The sequence below is a fragment of the Zonotrichia leucophrys genome, chromosome 10 (genome assembly GCF_028769735.1).
Source record: "Zonotrichia leucophrys gambelii isolate GWCS_2022_RI chromosome 10, RI_Zleu_2.0, whole genome shotgun sequence".
Lineage (NCBI taxonomy): Eukaryota > Metazoa > Chordata > Aves > Passeriformes > Passerellidae > Zonotrichia > Zonotrichia leucophrys.
The window spans coordinates 18544062-18569832 of record NC_088180.1 but is presented as its reverse complement, the minus strand read 5'-3'; the positions used below and the strand labels follow the sequence as shown (position 1 = coordinate 18569832).

General features: G+C 45.5%; 2 protein-coding genes across 2 annotated transcripts in view; one reads left to right on the top strand and one right to left on the bottom strand.

The window, feature by feature from the left end:
• The first annotated feature begins 14 nt into the window (after window positions 1-14).
• SNAPC5 (small nuclear RNA activating complex polypeptide 5) lies at window positions 15-3150 on the top strand. Its single transcript, XM_064721872.1, has 3 exons — window positions 15-150; window positions 1098-1187; window positions 1664-3150. Exons 1-3 carry the CDS (start codon window positions 61-63, stop codon window positions 1772-1774), a joined length of 291 nt encoding a protein of 96 aa, XP_064577942.1. The 5' UTR covers window positions 15-60; the 3' UTR covers window positions 1775-3150.
• Window positions 3151-3554: 404 nt separating this feature from the next.
• Window positions 3555-25771, bottom strand: part of MAP2K1 (mitogen-activated protein kinase kinase 1) — a 33619-nt gene continuing 11402 nt past the window's right edge. The window contains exons 2-11 of the mRNA XM_064721871.1: window positions 23900-24110; window positions 21788-21934; window positions 17359-17436; window positions 16813-16864; window positions 11477-11601; window positions 9230-9437; window positions 7352-7416; window positions 6217-6278; window positions 5335-5380; window positions 3555-4468 (exon numbers count right to left, since the gene is read on the bottom strand). Coding sequence (XP_064577941.1) covers window positions 4355-4468; window positions 5335-5380; window positions 6217-6278; window positions 7352-7416; window positions 9230-9437; window positions 11477-11601; window positions 16813-16864; window positions 17359-17436; window positions 21788-21934; window positions 23900-24110 — 1108 coding nt within the window. The 3' untranslated portion in view covers window positions 3555-4354. The remainder of the gene's footprint in view (window positions 4469-5334; window positions 5381-6216; window positions 6279-7351; window positions 7417-9229; window positions 9438-11476; window positions 11602-16812; window positions 16865-17358; window positions 17437-21787; window positions 21935-23899; window positions 24111-25771) is intronic.

Sequence of the window (25771 nt, the reverse complement as noted above, 5' to 3'; positions counted from 1 at the left end):
CAGGCGGGCGGGCCGTGACGTCAGGGGGCGGGGCGGTTGGTTCGTGCCCCGGCGGGGACGATGCTGAGCCGGCTGCAGGAGCTGCGCCGCGAGGAGGAGACGCTGCTGCGGGTCAAGGCGGCGCTGCACGACCAGCTCCGCCGGCTGCGGGTGCGCGGGGACTGCCGGGGCTGCGGGGGCGGCCTGCGAACGGGAACGGGAATGGCGGCGGGGCCGGGCCTGCCCCTCAGCCCGGCGCGGCCGCGGGACGGGCCCTGCGCCCCGCCGGGGCTCGGGGAGGGAGCGGGGAATTGCTCACAGGTGGTCTGGGAAAGGGGGATCCGTCTGCGGTGCTCTGAGAGGTAAAGGTGACTGGGTGCGGGGTGTATCTCAAAGAGGTAAATGTAATTGTGTGCAGGGTGCACCTAAATGAGCTGAATGCAATTGTGCAGGGTGCATCTTAAAGAGGTAAATGTAATTGCGAATGTGTGTAGGTATATCTGTTAGAGGTACCTGTGAGTGAATATGTACATTAGGACCTAAATGTGCGAGTGTATGTAGGATATGTCTGTAAGCGGTAAACGTGAGTGTGATGCATGTAGGATACATTAGGAGATAAATGTGAGTGAGCACAGGATACATCTCTAAGAGGTAAATGTGAATGTGTGTAGGGTACATCAAGAGATAAATGTGAGTATGAGCAGAATACATTGCTCAGAGGTAAATGTGAGTGTATGCATGATACATCAAGAGATAAATGTAGTTGTGAGTATGAGCAGGATACGTCTCTAAGAGGTAAATGTGAGTGCAGGGTTTGCCTTAGCTGAGAGATGGAGAAGGGATAGTTTGAGGAGTGGAACTGAAGACTGCTTGGGTTTAGAGACTCATGCATATCATAATAAAGGAGCTTAGAACAGAATTTAGAGCAGGAGATTTAACAAAGCTTTAACAGGTACAAAAGCCCAGAGTTCCGAGTGGGAAGCGTTTAAGCAGGGTCAGGCAGGGGGGTGTGCCGGGGATGGGGTGACAGTGCCGGGGATGGGGTGACAGTGTCAGGATGCGGTGCCAGTGTCAGGGGATGGTGCCAGTGCCGGCAGTGCTCAGTGCGGTCCCTGCAGGTGGAGGAGCTGGCGCTGCAGTCCATGATCAGGGCCGGCGAGGAGAACGTCTCCGTGCCCCTGCCAGCCCTGGCCGAGGACACTCAGCAGGTAAGGGGGTCCCTGGGCTCGGAGGGGGCTCCACAGCTGGCTGGGAGCATGAGCTGGGCTGGGTTGTGCAGCTTCTCATGTCACCTCATTGATGCTTCCCATCACTGCAAAGCTCACTGTACAATGTCAGTTTTGCTGCTGGTGTTTTGAGGGTTTCACCTTTTCCCATCCCCAGAAGCAGCACGGTGTTTCCAGGGGCATTGGGAAATAGCTGTGTGCTGCAGGCTGAGTTCCCCATGTGTTAAATATTCTGTTTAATGCTTGTGACCCCGGGGTGGAGGCACAGGTGCTGCTGCTTTTCATTCAATACCTGGCCAGCCTGGCCCAGGTGCAGCTTTGCCATGGAGAGCAGGGCCTTGTTGCTGTGCTGGGCCCTCAGTTCCAGCTCTGGGATCTTTAATAAACAGTAACTACACAGCTAACATTTTTGTTAGTGATTTGGGAAGTGTTTGGTAATCAGCCCTTTTCTCTGACAGACTCTTGGGCAGATGGACAATGAGGCTGCCATCAATCAAACCGAGTTACACCTCAGTCTTCGGGATGATAAAGAGGAGGAGGAGGAAGAGGAGGAGGAATCTGATTCTTGAGAGATCAGAGATGGTTTTTAATACAGACTCAGGAATTTCTTCTTCATTCATCTGAAACTCACCAAGTGATTTCCATGTTGTGCTGTGTGGGTATGAACTGTTTGACATGTCAGAGTCGAGGGCAGTGACACTGAACACGGGAACTTCCCAGCTGGGCACATCTTGACTCAGATGTTGAAAGAATGAAAATCTGCTGCACAAATATGTAGCATAATCCATTCCACATTTGAACCTAATGTAGCTCTTACAACATCTCTGTATGTGGAAGGGAGAAGCAAATGATCAACCAGACCAATTAACACATGCACTAAAAGCAATAACTTGTCTGTTCTCACTTCCTGATGTGAGAAACAAATCCAGGTCCTGGAGCTGCTGCTGCCCCAGTGATAACATCGTAACCTCATTTGCCTAAACTGGCAGTTTAAGATACAGAAAATGAGAAAAGATGTGTCCAGGGCTGTGTGCAGCCTGCAGCTGCTGTGTTCTCAGTTCATGGAGTTACTCCCAGAGGCCTCCCAGTGTCAGCCCAGTTCTGGGCACAGCAGGGAGGTCTCTCTGTCCCCCTGGTGCTCTTCAGCTCTGTCCGTCTGTCCCAGAGCAGGACTTTCTACTTCTGCTCCTTCAGAGCAGCAGCAAGGAGCCTTTTATTTGTCCACAAGTTGTAGACTAAGAAATGATCCGTGGTGCTTGTACTAAACTAATACTCTTAAATTGCTGTTATTTTATTTTTCTCTCATTGTAACCTCACAAATCAAGGCCAGGTTGTCTGATTTCATGTGATTCTCAAGGAGGAGCATGAGGACTTTAAGAACTTAGTTATAAATGGAAAGTGATGTGAAATCTCCACAATTCTTGCATTTGGAAAAGTGTCTGGTGTCCTGGGGGTGGTCAGAACTGACATTCAGCCTCCAGTGAATTCCTGCCACTGTTTAATGAGTGTTAATTTGGCTCTTGTTTGGTTTGTACCAATGGAAACTGTTGGGATGTAAATGTGGCTTTATCCTGTACTAAAGACTATTTGGGGTTTGAGGATCCTGAATGTCTTAATGAAGGAATTCAGAACAGGAGTGAAGAGATTGTTTAACAAAGCTTTCCCAAGCATGACAGGTAAAAAATCCCTGAAGTCTGAGCCAAAACTGCTGTGGTCAAATAAACCCTTGCAGTGATGTGTGTGAAGAGCCATCCTGGCCTTCCTTGGCACATTTCAACTCCAGAGGGTAATTTTGACTGTTGAAAAATGTTATGTGTGCCCAGCATGGTATGGAGTAGTTTTGATGGATAGAATTGCTGCTGCTTTTGTGAACGAGTGCTTTTGGATTTGAACAGCCCAGTTCTAGTGCATGTTGCAATAAAGTTCTTTTCCTGCTGTCCTTACAGCTGTGCTTGCAGTGCCCAAATTATTGCTGTGGGGGGGGACAAGCCAAAGTGGGAGTTCAGCCTCCCAAACCTGGCTGTGCATTTCTCTAGCAAACAGTAAAAGGCTCTGTTTGCTGGGGTGGGTAAAGCTCAGGAAAGAGTTTAATTTACACCCTCCCAGCTGTCACTTCAGGTCTCACTGCAGCCAGGACAGGCCTGGATTGTCCATGAGCCATTTCTGTGCCAGCCCTTTGATACCTGATCCTTTGGCCATGTGGAAGTTCATGGCCCTCTGATGGGGATTCCTTCTGGGGAAGAATTTCAGGCATTTCCTCATCCCAAGCATCCTTTCAAAGAGCTGAAATTTACAGTGCAGTGACCAGATTAAAAGCCTTGGTCAAGTTTTAAAAAAAGCTTCAAGAAGTTACTTGATAATATATTTATTAAGAGAACCCATTGCTAAACATCTGAGAGAATAAAACAATAAAGGATTTTCATACACTTTTAGACACTAAACACAGTTGTCATGACTCTTTAGGTTAAAAGAAAGCAAAGTGCTTGGATCATTGTCTTGATTCCATAGGACACTTCCAAGAACTAACTTTTAAAAATCAATTAGAAAGACATACATCACTAAATCCAAGGATGATGATATGTTCGAAAAATAAATATAGAAATATGAACAAGTCTACAATTAGAATATTGCCCTGTGCATTCTGAGAAATGCAGAGCTCTTGCCTTCTTCACCTGCAAAGAGAGAGAGATCTCTAGACAACAGCAAAATTGGAGCCTAACTTTTGGGAACAGCTGGGCAGCAGCAAAGCATGCTCACAGACAGGCTCGGAGCATCCCGATCCCGAGCCCAGGAGCTCGGGGAAAGCATGATTGAAGTACCAACGATTTACAAAGAGTCTTGAGAAGGTTCAGACAAGCCAGGGGCCAACCCCCCCTGCCCCAGTGATATTTTCATTAAGAAAGAATATCCATAATCACCTAAAATCAGCAAGCACTGGAACTTACACAGCTTACATTTGGTCAGTGAACGACGGAACCCGGAACGATACCAATTAGTTTAGGACGAGATTTAAAACCGTTTTGGCACATGCTATCAAGACATTCTTCCTCAAGAGGTGAAATACATGTTGGAACAGGTACAAGCTGAGGAGAGAGGACCAGGAGAGCGTGGTTGTCACCAGAGGTACAGTCCAGGAGCTGGCCCCGGGCTCAGACGCCGGCGGCGTGCGTGGGGGTGCTGGGCTGGTTAAGGCCGATGGTGGAGCAGAGCCACCCCGCAAAATCCACCTCCTCCGCCTCGGATCGCTTGATGAAAGCATGGATCTGGGCACAGGAGAACAGGGTCAGGGTGCCAGCCCTCAGGCTGATCAGGGGCAGCCCTCAGGAGCACCCACAAATCCACCTGGAGCAACCCAGCTGTGACACTTCACAGAGCACGTGGAGAAATCCCTCAGAAAGGGAGCAGCCAGCAGCAGGCAAAGTGTCCCAGAGCAATCCTGCCAGTGCCTCTGGATGTGGCTCAGGCACTCAGGGTAATACTCTGGAAAGTGTCTGCCTGGGCACTAAAAGGCTTTTTTGTAATATAAAGAGTCTCTTTGCATTTTGCACCATTATTGTGCAGCAGGGTCAGGGAAAGCCTGCAGTACAACTGAAGTGCTGGCATTACACTTAAAACCATAAAAAGATGCACTGAGACTGATCTGGTTATTTCATTTCACACAGAGAAAAATGCAGGATGTGTGCTGAGTTCTACAGACTTTGCCAGACAAAGCTGGTAAAAAAGTGACAAATCTTGTGTTTCACAACAGATGATTAAAAATGTATTTAATTAGTCCATATGGCATGTGGAGCTTTATTCTTTTGTCCTCCTAAAAGTATTAATCAATACTTTATTATTAACTAATAGAGTCAAGAGAGAATTATTTTGTTAATTAATTAAGTCACCCATTGTGATTATCAACTGGCAGACTGCACAACCCACCAGGCTTTGGTCTCCTTGCCAGTCCCTGTTGTGGGAGGTGTGAGACCTGCAGCCCTTGGTCTGTAGCTCAGAAAAGCTGCTCCTGCCCAAGCTGAGCTGCTCATGGGCCACCAGCCATGGAGCCACTGCTCTGACCTGCTCTGGGCCCCTGGGGAATCCAGCCTGCCTGGGAAAGGGCTCTGAGACCAAATTAAAAACCTTCACTCACCATCAGCTGCTTCAAGTCGGCTCTCTCAGCAGGATTCTTAATTAAACTGGGAAAACACAAAGTGGTGCACAAGTTACACTCCATTATCTTTTAAAACAAGGCTCCAGTTGTGTCCTGTTGGTTGGACTGCTCTGATGACAGCACTCAGTAAATGCACCAGGTGCCTCTCAGACAGAGATGGGAGCCTGCAGTTCCCTTCTGTGGGTTCCACAGCTCCAGGTAAAAAATCCTGAATTGTCTGAGACTGATGAGTGTGTAAACCAAGCTGGGGAAACAAATCCCATTTCAACTAAAACAACATGAACCCCTTTATCCCTCACGTTTCTTTGCCCCACGTCTCCTCAAGTTCAGGATCAAGTAGAGCTATTGCATGACTGTCCTTCCTTTTGGAAGCTGTAAATAGAGATATTTGATAAATAAACATTTGAACTGCAATGAGCTGCCCCCTTGGCACTGGCTCAGTGCTGGCACCACTGAGGTGCAGTGAGAGATGGGGAATGGCTGCTGGGATGGAGGTGTTGGCTCAGGGGCAGGAAAAGCACCCAGAGCCTGCAGGACTGAGCAGCCCAAGGCCCAGCACTGCAGGGGAGGTGCCTGAGCCCTGCAGAACTCTCTGTGCTGGGGTCACTCCCTAAGGCCTGCTCTGAGCTGCACAAATTCAGGGCTGAAGAGGGGAATATCCCCCAGCCTTGGGGTTCCTCTGGATGCACCTGCTGCCTGTGAGGTAATTAACACCCAAACAGGATTGATAATGCTGATTGCAATCCTTCCATTTGCCCTGGCCTGGAGCAGGGACTCTGACTGCCAAGGGCCTGACAGACAGAGCTGAGCCCTGAGTGTCCCTCTGCCACTCAGCACACAGAAAATAGAGAAAATACTCACCATTTGTTAACAAAATCTTGAAATTCAGAACCAAAGACACCATTGGGCAGTTTTGGAGGTGGCTGTAATAAATAAATTCAGTTTTAAAATCAGCAATCATTCAGCACAATGTTACAGTGTGGCACAGTTAAATGTGCCCATCTGAGCAAAAGCTGTGCAACCCTGGCTGATCTGGGTTATTACTCTAAACCAGACTTTCCCTGGTATGGGTGGGTTTTGTTGGGTTTTGGTTGGTTGGTTTTTCTGTTTTCTCCACACACACACCTGGATGGGGTGAGCACAGCCTCAGCTCTCATTAAGGAAGGCTCAGAGCACTAATTAGCACCCTGTCATTCCCCACAGTGCTGAGGGAAGATGCCCTGCACATCATTAGTCCATAATCCTTTGGATGTCAGTTTTCTGTCCCTGGCAATGAGTTTGTTCACGCTCTGAATTCGGACAGAATTATGACAAATAAAGAAGGGGGACTGCATAAACCTGCACATCATTGCCTCACCCTCAGGCCACAGGCTCAGGGATAAGTTCCCATCCTTACACTGAGTTCATTTTATGCACAGGGCAGACAAGGCCTGCACCCCTCCCTGACTGCAGCACAGCTGCTGAGGGAGCAGCTCCTGCTGAAAAAGTTTGTGCTAAATCAGAGGTGGCACAAGAAAATATTGCCAAACTCTGAATTACTGCAGCTTTTCAGCCCAAACTGACCCTTCAGGGGTGCTGCAATACAGGACCACAGCAGCTGCAGTGATTCAATGCAGCTCCATCCCCAGAGGCAGTGCTGGCAGATTGGGGTTTATATAATATGCAAAACAGATTTGTAATCTGAGAGAATTGTGCAAGCAGATGAGTTACAGAAGCAATTTATCAATTTATCATGGCACAGGCAATGCAGGGACCCAGACACCAACTGTGCCTTTCAAATGGGTGAGCTGGACAGTTGTCAATAATTCATCCAGCTGGAACAATTGTTATCCAGCTGCTCCAAATGACAGTAACATGAGCATGCTTTTTGCTTTGAAAGAGAAGAGAATTGTGACTGTCATGAGGCTAAACCAGACTAAACAGCACCAACCCCAAATTCCAGGATGCTTTCAGAGTTTACAGCTGTGAAGTGCAGATTTTTAAGTTTATAAATTACCTCATTGACGATGTAATCCAGGAGTTCAAAGATTGCCATTGGGGGTCTGCTGTCTGATCCATAGGCTGGGAGGAAATGGGAGAGAAATTGGAGAAACTGGGATCAGTGTCACTCTGAATCCATGGCTGTAGGAAACCCAGGCCTGACACTTCTGGCACCCAGCAGATTTACAGGGAAAAGGTGCAACAGGGAAATGCTTTCATGCAAGGAGACATTTCCAGGTCTGACCCAAAGCATTCACTTCACTGGGATCAGCATCTTGGAGAAAACCAGAGCACCTGACTGGGATCTCAGAATGGAGTTTGGTTTTTTATCAGGTTTTTTTATCAGATTATGAAATCTGAAGGTTGTGAGTTTGATCCTCACACAGGGCACCACTTTGTGGAGTTTTGGTTTTTTTTTGTTAAGTTTGGGATTAAATGTGTGACATGGTGTTTCGTGCTCAGACTCAGATGTTCATTAGTTCTTATCTATATTATAGTCTCACAAATCGTGAGTTTCACAGAACTTAACAAAACTAAAAATGGAGTTGTAGCTTTCTCTCTACAAGGCTTTTTAAGGACAAACTGTCTAATTAGGAAATGACACTTCAATCAATTTTACTTTTAACCTAATAACTAACTACTTGTGGCTCACAATGTGGACTTTTTATCCAATTACACAAAACCACTCAAACCCATGGAGAAGGAGGCGAAGAAGAAGGACCAGCTTCTGCCCTAAAACTTCTATCTTGTTTTATATGTATCTTTTATATCTTGTTTTATTCTATCTATATCTATATAGATATAATATATATCTTGTTTATATATATATCTTTTATATCTTGTTTTATTATATCTTGTTATATTCTAAAACCTTAAACTCTAGGTTTTTTACTATGTGATATTACACATTTCTATCCAAATTCCACACCCACAATCCCAGTTCTATCATTCCACTTTGGAAGCCTTCTCCAGGGCCCCAGGTCGATGCAGCGTTCTCCTGTGGGTCAGTGCCTGGCAGCACAGAAATCTGAAATGCTCACAGCCAGGGTTCCAAAGACACCCTTGGGCAGTTTTGAGCAGCCCCATCTCAGTGCTGGGGCTGCTCACAAGAGCCACCACCCAAAGGTCTCTGGTGCTCTGCTCCCACAGGCTCCTCACAGTGAAGCTGAGCCAGGTGCCCAACACACCCCTGATTTGCAGAAGCTCAAACCCCCCCGATGCTGTGGTGTGTTCTTAAGTTTGTTAGTTTGCTCCCCCCATTTTCTGTATTACTTCCTGCTGCTACCCTGCCAGTTAGGTTGCTATGGAAATGAAACTGCTCCTCCCTTGGTTTCTCTTATAAAGTGAAAGTTGTTTCCTCCTTGGGGTCAGTCAATCACTCTTTTTCTCCTCCCAGGTTTCGAGAATTTTCTTTTCTCTGGGAGTTATGGTTGGCTGTAGCCCCGGAGCCCCTCCTATGATTTATAACAGTTGGTTACTTTAGTATATCAGTTATGTTTCGTACCTCCAAATATGTATTTCTATTGGATAGCCGGGTTTCCCTGCCTTCTTCCCCCCTTTTCCCTTAAAACCCTCTCCTGCCCCCTGTTCGGGGCCATTTGCTGGGTGTTTCCCCTCCTTGTTGGTTCTTCTGTAATAAACCGACAGTTTACCCCCAGCAAGTGGTCGCCTCCTAATTCGTCTCTCACCGCGCTGCTCCGAGCTATCCCCCAGCTCAGCCCGAGGCCAAGACGCCGAGGGGGGCTGGTTTTGGATGCACAGGGGCCCTGGCCTTCGCCCCTCACCAGACAGCCGGATCCAGGGCCGTTCTCGCCCCCGCGCACCCCTGTGCAGCCCAGGATGAGTTAAAAGCACCTTGAAGGTGTCAGGAAGCCAGGGAGGGGTTGTGACTCACAGCTCATGGGCCGGCCGGGCGCTCTCTGCCGGGGCGAGGTCTCTGTGACGGGAGAATCTCCCTCCACGGGGCAGCCAAACATCAGCTCCAGCTCCTTGGAGTCAGGAGGGGGAATGGGGTACCTGCCAATGGCCATCTCCACCAGGGACAGCCCCATGCTCCAGATGTCAGACTGCACCGAGTAGTGAGTGCCCTGCAGCCTCTCGGGCTGCAAAACACACGGAGGGGAGGGAAGGAGAGGCAGCTCTGTGACAAGGAGGTACCAAAAATGACATTCTGCAATAACCTGCATCAATCAAAGCATGAAACCCCAACTTATTAGCACAGCATGCTCAAATGAGTGACTTCTTGGTATTTTCCTGGAGTTCCCCAACCATTCCAGCACTGCAAACAAGTGTGAGACTCTCCAGGAATTATTCTCTTATGTGTTGTTTGATTTCTTTGGCACAAATCTAATGGAACTCTAACACAAGGCTCTGCAGGCAAAACCTATTTTGTGTTGTCTTTAGGGGATTCACACAATGTAAAGATATTTAGGTATGGGATTTTTTGGTCAGTTGAATCATGATCAGAATTTTGACTGACTATTGCAGTCCCACTGCTCCACAGATGCTCAGTTCTGAGCAGTGTATCCACATCCTGCTGCTGCCAAACCAGCACACGAGTGCTGCACCAACTCCTTTTGCTTCATTTCTGCACCTGCTTTGTCAGTCTATGAATGGTTCCTGAAATTATTAATTCATTGCTCTTCTTCACCCTTAAATCCATTTTTACTAAGAGTTCTCAAAGAAAACATTCACTTTTCTGTACTCTTTTAGAAAAATCAAGCTCATATTTTACCAAAACGGTGCAGATTCTTCTGATATCATGCACATATTGGAAAAATACATATGCAATTTGAAACTCCCTCTCAGAGAATGTGAGAATGCAGTAAAGCCTCTTCCTTCTGCCATAAGGGGGTGATAGTTTTGTTTAATTTGTTTTGTAGCATTTACTGAGATGATATTTGAGTTTTCTCCAGTTTCTCCCCTCAGTCAGTTCCAAAGCCACCCGGACAAGCTACACAACTGCTGGACAGCAATAGAAATGTCCAAATCCCAAGATTTTCATAAAATGTAAGTGTAAAGGAAGGTGGGTGGATGAGAAAGAGCAGGAAACAGAGAGAGCACTTGTTATATAAATATAAATATCATTAAAATCTAGAAATCTGTTCAAGTTAAACAGTGTTGTTTTTCCACACCTCCCTGTGGTAAAAAGGGATGTTTGCATGTAATAATTCTGTATGGTGTGGTGCAAAGGGAGCTACTGCAAGAGACGATCCCCCAGACACCACCAGGACAAAATCCCCCTCGTGGCTTGGTCTGTGATGCCAGAGAGCAAAGTGAAACCCCCCAGGTAAAACCCTCAGCCTGTAAAAAGAACAAACTGAAGGCAGAGAGCACTTGGCTCCGATCCCTGCTCCTGAGGAGCCAGGGCAAGGCAGGAGCAGGGCTGAGCTGAGCTGTGGGTTTGGTTTTGCTCATTAGCAACAGCCCCCAGAGGTGAGAACTTCACCCCAGGCTGGTTTCAGGTGTGTCACCAAGAGAAATGGCACAGAGACAGTGCAGGGCTCCTGCTGAACAGAGCCAGCACTAAAGCTTTTCCCTGTAAGCCCAAGCCCACAGAGCTCTGACCCTCCAGCCAGAGCTGGGAACAGGAGCAGCAGCTCATGGTGAGCTGCAAAGGGTGTGAGAATGAGAGAGCTGCTACTGCCACGAGCTGGGGCTGCAATCACACAGAGAGCTCCTCTGGAAAGAGCTTCCAAGGTGTTCCTCATGCCCAGAAACACAGAACAGCCTGGGACAGCCCCACATTAACTCCCTGCCCTCTGCCAGGATCTCTGCGCTTTGCCTGCAGAGCCAGCCCAGCAAGTGCTGGATGGGAAGAGAACCCAAGGAAAACAAAACAAAATAAACTGGGCTTTTCTGGGAGACAACCCCCAAAGGCAACAACTGGCTGGGCTCTGCAGGGCAGACACAGCCCCAGCTCTTCCACAGGGTTATAAATATTCCAAGGTTTTGGCTTTTCCTGCAACAGCTCTTCCCCCCCACACACACACAATCTGATGTGACACCAGAATATTCCTGGAATGCAGGAGGAGCTGAACCAGGAACAGCAACAGTTGGTTCTTGTTTGATCACCAGAACTGGGACAACTCAAGCCAAACAAACCCAGAGCTGTGTAATGTGGATTTAGATCTGTACTTACAGACATGTAGGAGCGTGTGCCAACAAAGGAGTTTGCCATGGAATCTATCAGCTGCCCACTGACACCAAAGTCACAAAGCTTGATTTCACCTCTAGAGTTTACCAAAATGTTGGATGGTTTAACATCTGGGGAAAAAAAAAAATACAATGGATGATTTAGGAGATAAAACAGGAAATCTGGCAATGCAAGGTGAGAATTCTCATGTGAATTCTCATGTGCCTCCCTTTGCTTCCCTTCTGTGACACAATTCTGGCCCTCCTCTGGCAATAATCAGAGATCTGGGTCCCTCCCAGGTCCACCTCACAGACTCTCTATTTAACCACGGATAAATAAAAAGAAATATTCAAAGTCACACATGCAGAAAAGGTTGTCAGCTTTTTGATTTCACACTATTTGATTTCGCCCTATTTCCTGGCTTTTAAGTATTAGGTTTGAGCATCCACATCCTCCTTGCAGAAAAATGGTCTCCTTTGAGATAAATAAGTGTACAACAGTGTAACTCCTCCTGAATGATGATGCTGTGCCTAGAAATGATCAATAAAGAGGCCCTACATATTTATTTTACAAAGGTCAATGAATTACAGCAGCCTCACTGTCATTTCTTCATATCTACATAGGCATAAATCATCTTATGGCCAAACACTCCCTGCAGTGGGATCCTGTTTTCTGGGTTTGGTTGGGGTTTTTTGGAGTGGTGGTCTTGGGTTTGTTTGTTGGTTTAGATTTGGATTTTTGGTGGTTTTTTTTTTTTTTTAAGCTCTGAAAAAATGATTTTCCTATTATTGAAAATATGTATTTAAAATAATTGGAGGTTGTTTTTTTTTCCTGTGACAGAGCCCCCTCATGATTTTGAATTCATCACTGTTGCTAAATGGAAATTTAATAAGGGTCACTGGTAGCTTAGCAACTAATAACAGCTCTTTGTGAATGCAAAGGTACAGGGAACAAGTGTTTAGTGTTTCTTTATAGCTGCAAGGAGGTTTTTCACTGTATCTCACTGCTTAGCTGGTCATTTCCAACCCATCATCAAAATAAGCAACCAACAGCCCACACTGGCAGAGTAATGCTGCAGCAAAAAGGGAACTGGGAAATTGTTTTGAAGAAAGAGAATCATGATTTCACTTCAGAGCAGACTCAGAACTCTACAGGCTGTCACATTTTCCTGTGCTTTTCACTTTTAAGCACAGATCCATCCCAGGAGCTGCCCTTTGGCTGGGATGTCCCTGGGAGGAGGACACTGAGGTGACAAAGATCTCCATGCAGGTTTGGCCTCACTGAGCAAGATCCATGGGGAGGGGAAAATAAAACAATTCCAGCTGTCCCTCCCAGCTCCTTTAGAGGAGTGACACCAAGTTTGGATAATTATCTACTTGGGGAAACCGTGGCTCCATGTTTTTGTCCCTTTCCAGGCAAGTGAAATGCCCAGGCACGGTTTCCTGCTCTGACGTGTGGATGGAAAATGCAGGCAGGTATTTTGTGTGTGCTGCTTTCAATTGCCCAGCCCTGGGGAGGATCTGTGCTGGGCACAGAGCTGCACCTGCTGCAGGCTCTGCCTGCTGAGACCTCCCCACATCCTTCCCTGTGCAAAGGCTGGATCCAGGCTGGAGCCCGACCTACCAGCCTGAAACTCCAGCAGGAGCTAAAAACAACCCAGCCCAGAGCCCAAGCAGAGATTAGAGATCTGCACCCAAAGCTCTGTGCAAAAGCTTGGAAAGGTGGAAAAAACAGTTTGCAAAACACACTGGGAGCACAGCAGAGCCTGAGCCACAGCCAGGTTTGTGCTGCTCACCAACGCACAGCTACAAACTCAAAACAAAGATGTACATCCTCACTTTCATCTCTAGAGTTCAATGATTCTTCATAATTAAATGGCAAAGAGAAAAGCATTACCATTGCACCACCAGTGCCAAACAATTCTCTTTATGAGCATGCTCAAGTCTCAGACTCCCCCTGGTCTCCTGAAGGTTTCCCCTGTCCCCTCAGTGTTTCTGAGCTGCAATGCCACCCTGCAGCTCCCAGAGCAGCACAGCCCCATCTCCTCTCTGCATTCCTGCACAAAGCTTCTCCTCCCTGGAGTATTTTCATTTTCCACACAAGGCACCCCATGTGATCAGTGTGATGTTTGGAAGGCTGCTGCATTTCCACCCCTCTAAATGTAGCACCTATTCTATTTTCACTCCAGAGCCTCTGAGCACTTGAGCAGTTTCTCTGGAAACCAGAGATTTGTATTGCCAGAGGAACAGGAATGCCAAGGCATCCTGCAAAATGTATGCTGGAACTTGCAAGGAGCAGACAAAAGGAACACAAAGCGTGTTATGTAAGCACTTCAGCTTTAAAGAAAGTGGAAGATATTTTATATACCATCCCAGACAAGCCAGGAAGAGAATTCCAGAGAAGTCCTTTGCCAGGGGGATGGATTTATGGCACTGCAAAGGGAGCTGGTAACACAGAGAAGTTTCCAGAATGCCTGATCATCTCTGTGAGAGGTTCCTTCCTCTGCTCTGCCCTCAGGCTCACTCTGAAAGGTGGCCCTGGGGTTGTCACAACCCCTTCAGCCAGAATTCACTCTGTACCAGATACATGTGAGCAGACACAGAGCAGAGAGGTGTCCTGCAGCACATTTTTGGGATCTTCCAACCAGTTCCCATTTGCCAAGGCAGGATCTCACAAGAATCTTCTGGAACTGCAGCCCTGGAACAGAGCAGTGACACTGCCCTGAGCTGCTGCCTCCAGCTGGGTTCAAAACCTTCCACAGCACAAGGAGAGACCTTCCAGAGAGGATTCAACCCCAGACAGCACCACAGATATCTTTACTTAACAGAACAGAAGGGATTATTGAAATATCCAGCACAGTTGTGCTCCTCATCCCCTCCTGTCCTGTGCCTTGGATCCCACCAGTTGAACTTTCAGAGGTTTTGTGATTTCATTCCTGTCTGCTCAGAGAGGACCAGAGCACAAAGCACAGTGTCCCACATGGGCAAACCCTCTAGAAAAGAACTGTATTCTCCTCCAGAAAATAACTGTATTCTCCTCTATAAAATAACTGTATTGTCCTCTAGAAAATAACTGTATTCTCCTCTAGAAAAGAACTGTGTTTCCCATTCCTGCTCTACTAAGCCCCAAACCTTCTCCCTTGAGCTGTCTGCAATGACAAATGAACACTTTTCCCCACTCCAGGACACAGCTGGGCATGGAAGCAGTTTGGGTTAAATATTCCAAACTTGCTGATATTGCCACACAAGTAATAAAACACACCAGTGGAATAAATTCCTCCCTGCAAATGAGTTCTCACAAGCCCGGCTGTCTTTAGATTTAGGAACAGATTTTTTGGCCCTTTGTTGCTATGTTCTCATGTTTAACAGTGATGTCTCTTCATTTTTAAGTCACCCACTCTCCCCACAGCATAACTCCAATAAATCCTGCTGAAAACAAGCCCACCAAGTGCACACATTTTCCCCAGGGAGGGATGAGTGAAAACAAACAGCCCATGTGAGATGCTGTTCTCACCTTGTCAGAGCAGGAGAGAAAGCAAAGCACAGAAATCTCCGATTATTAGAGCTGTGTATAAAATAATGCTGACACAGTTACAGGAAAAGTGCTTTTAGCAGCACTGTGTATCTCAGCTGGGATCCAAGGCAGAGCAGAAGCAGTTTTTCACCTGCACTCCAGCCCTCACAAGGGGACACAAGGAATGCACAAGGTCAGGGCACAGACAGAGCCACGGACAGCAGCGAGGGCAGAAGCTGCAAGTTTGGCTCTGGCTGTCCAGAGAAGGGAGAAGCTCTCACTGCTCTCACTGATTCCCCTCTGAGCTGCCAGCACTGGCCATGATCAACCCCCAGAATGTCATTCTGGCTCCCCCTTTATCAGACAGCACAGATGTGATGAGACCACAGAGCAGCCTCTGCAAGGAGGGCACAAGGTCAGCAATTGCTGCTGCTGTCAGAGCACACAGGAGGGAAAACAAAATCCACCACGTGGACACGGAGCTGGGCACTGCAGGGCACCCTCAAGCCAGTACAGCTGGAAGCAATGCAAAGAGGAATTTCTGATTTGTGCTGCTCCATGAACCTGCAGTGCAATCTCTGACCTAGCAACCACCGTGAGGTTAAGCTGCACTTAAACAAGATCAGGAGGCCTTCACTTTGGATTTATCAGATTTACAGATGGTAAAACTGAAAATAAATAAATAAAAACTGCTGTCTCAGCTGAGCAAGATCAACCTAAAAAAAACCCCAAGCAACCAAGATAGTAACAACCCACTGGTGTGGCTGACTTGAGGACAAGATGCAGCAGGAACTCCACCAGGGTGCCCTAAAATAAGGTGATCTCTTTCCCTGGAGTCCTTATGCTCTGAACACAGACAAATGGCTTTGAAACTGTCACCAGAAATGTTTAGAGTCTCCCTCCAACCTCCCTGCTCCACAAGAGAGCTATATTTGTTTAAAAAAACCCCACAATCCAGGAATGTGTGATAAACACAACTTCATGTGTAAGGTGATCCTACAACAGCTTGTGCAAGCTGGGATTGCTGATTCCTCTTTTTGGTCTGGGCAACAAATGTAGATTCAGACATGCATTAATGTTTGCTGCAGATATTTTATCATCTGAACATTCTCCTGTGGCCCAAGGCTGCCCAGCAGCTGCTGTGGGCTGCACACAGGGCACCAGCACTGCCCAGCTCCACCTTCACAGCACAAAAATGGATTTATTACTGTACCAAGGGTCATCCTTCTTTAATGGAACATGCAACAGAGTAATGGAGGAGCTGGATTTTAAAAAGCGCAACTAAAAGCAGAAAATAATTTCGTACATCTATTCTAAAGTAACTAAAGACCCAGGAGAAGCAACACTCCCATTCTACACAGCTTCACCATGGTTTTTAATTGTTTTAAAGTATGCAAAGGATGCAGTTCTGCATGATAGCTCTCAATAAACAGCATGTGAATGTAAGACAGATGGGAAAGAAGTGACTTTCTTTTAAAAGTTTTCATGGCAATGACTATTGAACAGCCAAATGAAATTTAGCTCAGAGGTTCCCATTGCAATCAGTCTCAAACACAGACAAGCTCTGTGTGCACATAAAATGCAAGAACAGCAGATCAAGCATGGATTACAAACCCAGATAAGCTGCAGGAAGACAGAAGTTGAAGACACCTGATAGTCATGGGAAGACAGTTGGATTTAAAACAAAAAGTTTGCCTTACACTGCCCAAGAAAAGCCCTTTGAACCAAAGTCATATGGAACCACAAAGAACCAAGCATAGAAAAAAGAGGCATTTTAATGAAATTAAAATTATACTCTAGGAAAGTTACAACACAAACTTTTATCTCACCTCTGTGCATTATTTTATGCTTTTCTCTCAGATATGTGAGTCCTTTTATTACCTAGAGACAAATGAAAAAGAAATTAATTAGGAAGCAGAAGAGAGAGTTGAATGCTTTATCTGCACAAGAATTCCAAATGCATGCAGCTGAACAGAAACCCCAAAATGCAATCACTGCCAATCAACACTGAGTTTTCACTTGTCCCTACAGCTCAGACTAGAAAAATGAAAACAAACCCAACCCCTTCCTGGGAGTTCTGTGTACAGAGAGCTCTGTACACATTCCTGCTGCAGAATGCAGAGGAAAAGGTAACACTGAAAAACGAGGAAGTGTTAATTCAGCTCTCATCCAGAAACATCAACTGATCCAAAGGCAGCAACTCCAAGCACACAGCCCAGAACGTGTTACTCATCCCAGTGCCCACAGCTACCACGTACAAAGAGAAACTGGAAAATGAAAAAGCACACTGAAAACCCTGGGAATATTCCCTCCTCCCCATCCCCATCCCCGGGATGTGGCAGTGCCAGCCCAGGGTGCCACCCCTGCCCACTCACCGCAATGCTGACTTTGCCCAGGATCTGCTCTGGAATCCTCCCAGCCTTTTTCAGCACTTGATCCAAGGAGCCACCATCCTAACAAGAAATACTTGAACAGTCAAACTTGAATCAAATTGCTCTGAAATATTTTAAGCAGGGCTGTAAACTGAAGCCTTAATTTGTTTAAAAAAAAAACCAAGTTGCTCTTTATGTTTGCTTTAACATTGTCGTGGTGCAAATCTGAAATAAATAAATCACTCTTCAGGAGGAATCAGTCAGGTTTGTTTATTTTAAATAAACATTTGGCCACTAACAACATCCACTCAAATAAACACTGCACACAATGCTCTTCCATGGTTTGGACCTCCTTAAGGCAGCACAGTCCACAAACAGTGGACTGGAAGGATTTCCCAGGTTTCTGTCATTTTCAGCCCAATGCATTTTTTTCTTGTCACAGCCATCCACCATAACCCTCCTCCTCCAGAGACAGAAATAAAAGATTTTATTGATCCTGATTATGGGGCTGAAAACTCATCCTGCTGGAAGAGACCCCAGGATGATGAGAGAGCCCAGACCCCTGTCCCAGCCTGGTCCTGGCCAGCAGGAGCTGCCTCTGTCCCTTCTGCAGCTCCAGGGCGACTCTTGCAAGGATGCTTTGGCACAGAAAGAACCAAAACAGGGAGAAAATGGTTTGAAGGTTCCCTGGTAAGCCATGGCCTTGTTTATTAGATTAAATAAACTGCCTGCATGCACACACACCCCCAGCAAAGGCAAATATATCCCACTGTTGCTAAGAGCTGTTCAAAAGGAAAACTGGGAAAAATGCTGTTTATTTTTAGCAACTGATTCAACAATAGACTTGTGCATAAGGTCTGGATTCTCTGGAGCACAGAACATACAACCAAAGAAGAAACTGAAAAGTTATTTTTCCAATTTAAAACCATATCCTGTTGTCTGGATCAGCACTGGATAACTCCCAATACTTGCCATAAAGATCCAACTGGAGTAATGAATTGCCTTCTGCCTTAACCTCCCCTTTGGAAGTTCCCATCAACATTTACACATGGTGAAAGCAAAAAAAAAACTGGAACACAAAGGTTTATTATTTGAGGACTAAAATCTACAACTCTTATGAGAAGGGAAGTATATAAATACTGATCTGATCACGTAACTTTGTAAAAAACACACCCACATACACCACACTTGATTAAAAATACACCAGCAAAAAAAAAATATCTCTAGAAATCTCTTGTTAAAGCAGTCTGAATTTCTGGACAGCTGTCTCTGCTGATACACTGGTATATTAACCATAATTTTGTTACAGAAAATGCCTTTTTCCCCTTCCCTGAGGAGCAGCTCTGATCCAGGACAAGGCTGGACACAATTCAGCTGCCTTGTCTTGGCTGCAGCCTTCAGTGTCTTGCAGGAGCTGCCTCCAACCCTGTTAAATACCTGCTGCTAAGCAAAGTTAGGCATTGATCTTGAATTTAGGTACCTAAAAATATCAAACACTCAAGTTCCATGCCCGTTCCACCTCCAACTTTTTGTTCGTAATCCTACTTAGGTTTTGTAACCCACTGCTAAAAATAAGATTTCTGAGTGGTAACAACTGAAAAAAAAAGGACCACAGTGGAGATTTTCATCCAATCTTTTACCCAAAAAGAGACCAAAAAGTTCTGCCAATGATCTGCATTAAGCTTAATGCTAAATCAAGATTATAATAATAAATTATGACTATAATAGTAGTATAATAATGATAATATAATAGCATAATAATAACATAAATTAAGACTATGATAATCCACCTCTCTTTTGATTTCATAACTTATTGATCAGCTGTTCTATGTGTAAAATGTTGTATCCAGTCTGGCTTGCACCAGATTCAGCACTGAGCCACCAGATTTCACCCTGTCTTTCTTTAAATTGAAAATGTTTGCTGTCAGGCATAATATTCCCTGTCAGATATATTATTCCCTGCTTAGGAACCTACAAACCCTAATTGCTGCTGGTGATTTTCTCATTGACAAATAAATTGAGGCTCTTTAGGCCTTTTATTTCTCCTCTGGAATGTGGCAACACACAGGCTCCTTCAGCAACTGCAGCTGTGCACATCTGTGACATTTAACATATCCTCCAGCAATGCCCAGACAGTTTTTCACCACAATTTTTCCTATTTTTCACTCTTCTCTTCAATGTTGAGAGCTGGATTTGCCCTTCCCAGCAGGAATTAGGATTTTGGGGGTGCACACCTTCCCCTGGGCTCCCACATGCTGGAGCCTGCATGGTGAGCACTTGTTCCTAAGCAACCATCGATTCCTTCTCCAAATTCTGAGGGACCACAGAAGCAGTGCAACAATCACATGCACTTTCCAGAAAAAATACAGCTTCTCTCCAAAGAAACAGCTCCTTTCAGGGGAAAAAATAAAGAGGTCTTTGGCTGCATTGTGCTCTGTGTTGTTAAAAACCTCCACCAAGTGAGGCAACAAATTCGACTGTCCCTTAATTACAGAAAATTTACTTTTCATGTTTTGAGTCCATATGGCTGCAGAAAGGCAAACAGATGTCGAGAAGAATGTGTACTTTGTATTAAAATGAAACACGGTGAAAAATATTTTTTTGGCATTAAAAAAGTTGTGTAAGATCCCTCTGGGCTTGCTCACTATTGTTCATGTTTGCATTTTCTGTAACATTTAAAAAAGGGACAAAATATGGATTTATATAAAAAAAGGGAAAAAATAGAATCTGCACAGCTGCAGTATCAGTGATCTGGTTCATTCTGCAGAAAAAACAAAGCTCAACCCCAGTCAGAACAAGTGTTTAAGTAGCAGGACTGGGTAAATATTTTTAAATACAACAAAAGGACAAAAAGGAAGCAATTGGGAAGCTACATTTGTGCAGGGCAGACACTGGAGAAGGGGATAAAACATCTCCCATCAATCCCAACCTCTGATTTGCAGAGTAAATCCAAACCACATCTTCAGAGGAGCAGAGAACCTGGGTAACAGCAGTGCTGGTGGCACTGAGGGTCTGCAGGAAGGCTCAGGGAATAACCCCAGGGGAAAACTCCCAGGAAATAAATTTTCTGAGCACCCACCATGTGCTCCATGCAGATGGAGGTGATACCTCAGCTTTCAGCTTTTCTATTTTTCCCATTCTGTGCTGCTTTAGTGTGTGGGTCTGGGTTCACATGAGGGATGCTGAGCTCTGTGCACAGAGCAGGGACACAAAACAATCCCTGCCCCAGCTGGCACCAAGCACAAATGCCCCAAACCTCAGCCCAGAGCACAAACCCCGTGGGCTGCAGAGAGAAAAACAAGCAGGGTGGGACTGCCTGGGCTAAGCTGGGATGGGACAATGAACTGCAAGGTGCAAATGGAGCAGAGCTGATCCCAGGGACAGAGCCCGTGCCCCTCGTGCATTTTGGGGCCATTTTGGTTCATCTTGGGTGCAGCCCTGGCTGGGCTCTGGTGCTGCCCAAGGTGCATCCATGGAGGAGATGCTGGGAATGAATCCCTGCTTTGTTCTGGAGCTCTGCCCAGCTCTGCTCCAGCTCAGCCTGCCCAAGGCACCAGAGATCTCCCATCAGTGATAACCCATTGCTGGCACTCACCATGTGCTCCATGCAGATGGAGATCTCCCCACCAGTGAATAACCAATTCCTGGCACTCACCATGTGCTCCATGCAGAAGGACATCTCCCCACCAATGAATAACCCACTGCTGGCACTCACCATGTGCTCCATGCACATCTCCCATCAGTGATAACCCACTGCTGGCACTCACCATGTGCTCCATGCAGATCTCCCATCAGTGATAACCCACTGCTGGCACTCACCATGTGCTCCATGCACATCTCCCATCAGTGATAACCCACTGCTGGCACTCACCATGTGCTCCATGCACATCTCCATCAGTGATAACCCACTGCTGGCACTCACCATGTGCTCCACGCACATCTCCCATCAGTGATAACCCACTGCTGGCACTCACCATGCACATCTCCCATCAGTGATAACCCACTGCTGGCACTCACCATGTGCTCCATGCACATCTCCCATCAGTGATAACCCACTGCTGGCACTCACCACGTGCTCCATGCACATCTCCCATCAGTGATAACCCACTGCTGGCACTCACCATGTGCTCCATGCAGATCTCCATCAGTGATAACCCACTGCTGGCACTCACCATGTGCTCCATGCACATCTCCCATCAGTGATAACCCACTGCTGGCACTCACCATGTGCTCCATGCACATCTCCCATCAGTGATAACCCACTGCTGGCACTCACCATGTGCTCCATGCACATCTCCCATCAGTGATAACCCACTGCTGGCATTCACCATGTGCTCCATGCACATCTCCCATCAGTGATAACCCACTGCTGGCACTCACCATGTGCTCCATGCACATCTCCCATCAGTGATAACCCACTGCTGGCACTCACCATGTGCTCCATGCAGATGGAGATCTCCCCATCACTGTAGAAGGCTCCATAGAAGCCCACGATGTAGGGGGAGTTGCACTCGTGCAGCACCTGCAGCTCCCGGATGATCTGGTTGCGGATGGCTGGCTTGATCTCCAGGTGGATTAACTGCAAAAGAAACCCACTCAATGAAACCAAATCCACTCTTCAGGAGTGATTTGTGCCTTTCAGAGAGGTGTTTAACACCTGGAAGGCCCTGAGATGTCCTGATCTCAGAGCTGACTCTGCTCTGAGCACCTCATGACCTCCAGAGGCCCTTTCCAACCTGAATTATGTTACAATTTAACTGTAAAATAATCCCTCCTTGCTTTCCTAGTGTGTGGGAAATGGATTTGCAGAGAATTCTTAAAGCTTGACAGAAGGTTCGAATAGTACGTACTTGTATGCAAACTGATGTATGTCATTTATATGTAAAAGCTGATAGGTTAAGAAACTTATATAATGTATTGTAAATTAGAAATAATTATAATATTGTACTGTAATTAAGAAATAGTTGGCTTCTGATTGTGATGCTGTGAATTATAACATCTGTATTGTCTCATCCCTCACATGAGACTGAAAATGGAATAAAAGTTTTTAAAACACCTCTCAGTTGCCCCGTCTCTGGGTCAGAAAAGGGCAAAATCCAACACTGGTGGCCAAGGGAAAACACTACAACACAGCACCCAGGAAAAGGCAGGAATTCCATCCTCTTTTCACAAAATACTTCTCCAGCAGAAACTTTTTGTTGCAGCACACTTCCTTAGGGAAATGTGTCAAAGATGCACTGACTCAGAGGCAGCTGCTGAAAAATGCCTGTCCAGGTGTTTGTAAAGCATTAGTGGAAGGAATGAGCTGAAGCTCCATTAAAAACTCCCCAGTACCTTTTCCACAGCAGACTGTTTATCCCATAAAATACAATGTGCTCCCTATGAGAAAGGAAAGATTATGGAGAGAGAATTATGGAAATGAAATTTTGGTTAATAAATGGAAGAAAAATCACAATTCAGCAAACATCTCAGTTGCATCAAATATTAATGAACTGGGGTAAAATTTCCTGTTAAACCCACAGCAGGTGAAAAAACAAAAATCAATTAAATTGATTCAGTTCAAGAAAACCTCAGTGACTTGTGCATTTTGTAATTCTCACATCTCAGAACTGGGCATTTTCCTTTGTTTCTCCCCAAACTGCCAGTGTCCTCAGCATAGTTTATTCTTAGCACATGCACATTTTCCTTTAGTTTTGCTGAACACGACGCTGTCCCCTACTTAAAAAGAAACACCTTAAAAATAAAATTATTTTTATACTATCTTTTAAAGAAGTCTTCAACTTCTCAATCAAAAAAAGGGAAGTTCCCAGTGTAGTAAAACAATGGGACCTGGGATGAGTCTTCTGTTCCCAGGGATACTGACAGGAAGTGAAAGCTCCTCATGTAAACTAAATGAGAATTAAAACATCAAGCTATTTCAGTCACAAAAAAAATAAATCTCAGTTCTCTTGCAAACTAGGTCACAACTGCTCCAGGTTGTAAAGCATGAAAAATACTCTCAGAGAAGGAAAAATCCCTTCCTGCCCAGAAACTGCATCCCAGGATGGAGCTACAGAACAAGAGATGTCACTGAACTCCAATGCATTCCTTCATTCCCATTTTTCTGAATTCTCTTCTTCTCCAGTCTCATCCAGAGCTCCTTTCTGCTGTGGGCCTGTGAAGGAAGCTCTTCAGACAGGTGATACCTTTTCCATTCCTCTAAATTTACTGCCCAGAATACAGAATATTGCCACTTTTGTCTAATTGATAATTTCCAGTAATTTTTTAGGCCTCCTGCTCCTGAGTGGGAGAGGAAAAGGAGGAACAAATGCCAATCCTTTCATTACTAACACGTGTGACACTACTGAAAAACTGGGATGCTCATGTAGGATGAGGAAGTGCAACATTTCCTGCTGATGGGAACACATCCCCTTCTCTGAAAGCTGGCATTAAATAGTGATTTCTGTGTGTCACCACCAATTATTTCTCTAAATAAATTCCCTGTATTTCAGAGACAACATCCCCTATAAACACCATCCCAGGCTGTTCTTTCTGCCCCCCTCACCTTTCTTGCCATTATGAGGCCGGAGGGTTTGTGAGACACCTTGAAGACCACGCCACCATTGCCTGCTCCCAGCTCACTGATCTTCTCAAAGTCATCATCCTTCAGCTCGCCAACCTTCTGTTTCTGGGTGAGGAACGCCTCCAGGCGCTTCCGCTGCTGCTCATCCAGCTCCAGCTCCTCCAGCTTCTTCTGCAGGGCCTCCAGGTTTGTCCTGCAGGGAGACAAGGGCAGGCCTGAGCAGAGCTGTGAGGGAACAGAGCTCAGAGTGAAACCACCCCATCTCTGCACCTGCTGTTCAGAAGCACCCAACCTGCACAGTCACCCCTGGGAGATGTGAGATGTGTTGCTGCACCTCTGATTCAAATAAACTGTGTTTTATTATTTTATCCCAGATAAAACAATGACAAACTCAAGATGCCCACCTCCCCATCCCTGAGGTCCTGCCCCTCAGGCATGCTGAGTTTCACCAGCTCCACGAGTGGTTCATGACTCTGCACTTCTGCTCAGAGAGAGCTCCTGAATCACGGCACTCCACGCTATTTTTAGCTGTGTGTTTTCAAGGTTGTGTTGTAATTTCCTCCTGAGTTTGCCTAAATGTTTTATTGACTGATTTCCACAGCACTGTATAACCAACAATTCATTCAGAAGTTTCTAATTTAGTTTTCAGTAAGAAGTCATCAAGCCCAGCCAAACACACCCAAAATAAAGTCACTGGGAATGTGAAAGTCTTTGGCCCCAAAGGTTTAAAGCTTACTTTGATTTTGTTTAAGGACATATCTGCTGGAAACCTCATTTTAACATGAGGATTCATGTTTTTAATCAACACAAATAGAAAACCAAAACTTTATGCAGGAGTTAAGTTTGGAACTCCAGACACAAGTTCAGTGTTCCAGGAACATTTTAACAACTTCAGTTCCTATGGAAATGCTTCATTCCAACATCACAACTTAAAGGCTCCTGTAAAATTCCCTGCTTCCAACTGCAACAATAAGTTGCTGCAAGAGTAAATATTTAACAGCAAGAACCTGTTTTGCTTCACCAAATTTATGCAATGTTCCCAGGGAATCCAGTGTTGCTAGGATGAAGAATTTGAGGAAGATAATTTATTTCTTCAGAAGTATGAAGAACGGGACTACTTTCCTTTAGAAAAAAATTTAATTTCACCAATGATCAAAACTATTTCTATTCACCACTTCATAAAATGTTCACTCTGAAAATCTGTTGTACAAAGGGACATCCTCACAGCCAGTGAGGAGCTGGTCAGCTGAGGGGATGCATGACTACTACCACAACTGTCTCTATCCTACCCTAAAAACCAAGTATCTGCACTAAACAAAATTATTTTATGCTATATTTTAAAGAGAAACATCACTTCTGTCCTCATACCATATTTTATACCTGTATAATCACACACCAATAATCCTGGAGTATCCCCAGTGAAAAATCCCCCAGCTAGATAAACGTGGCTTACACAAACATCCAAGTTAATCTGTTTTACTGCCTCTGTTTTAAAGAGGAATCATTAAGAAAGAAACACATTTTTGAAATCCAGAAATGCATAACTGAGTGATTAATCTCTGGATTATTTTTTTCCCCATCAGATGTGCCCAGTGAAGCAAACAAATTCCAGGCTGGAGTCAAAGTGAGGTGTGTCTTTCCTAACACACCTGAATCAGCTCTTCTTACACCATGAGCACGGGAGAAAAGCTGAGGCAAAGCCAAGCACCCCTCACTTTCCTGCAATAAACTCCAAAACAATAAATGCTGCACACAAACTCCATGTTTTACCCTGGAAAATGACTGCTGTGAGAAGACAGAACTCAAATCTTCATTATCATTTACAGGTTTTGAGAAGAAACTTGCTGTCATTTT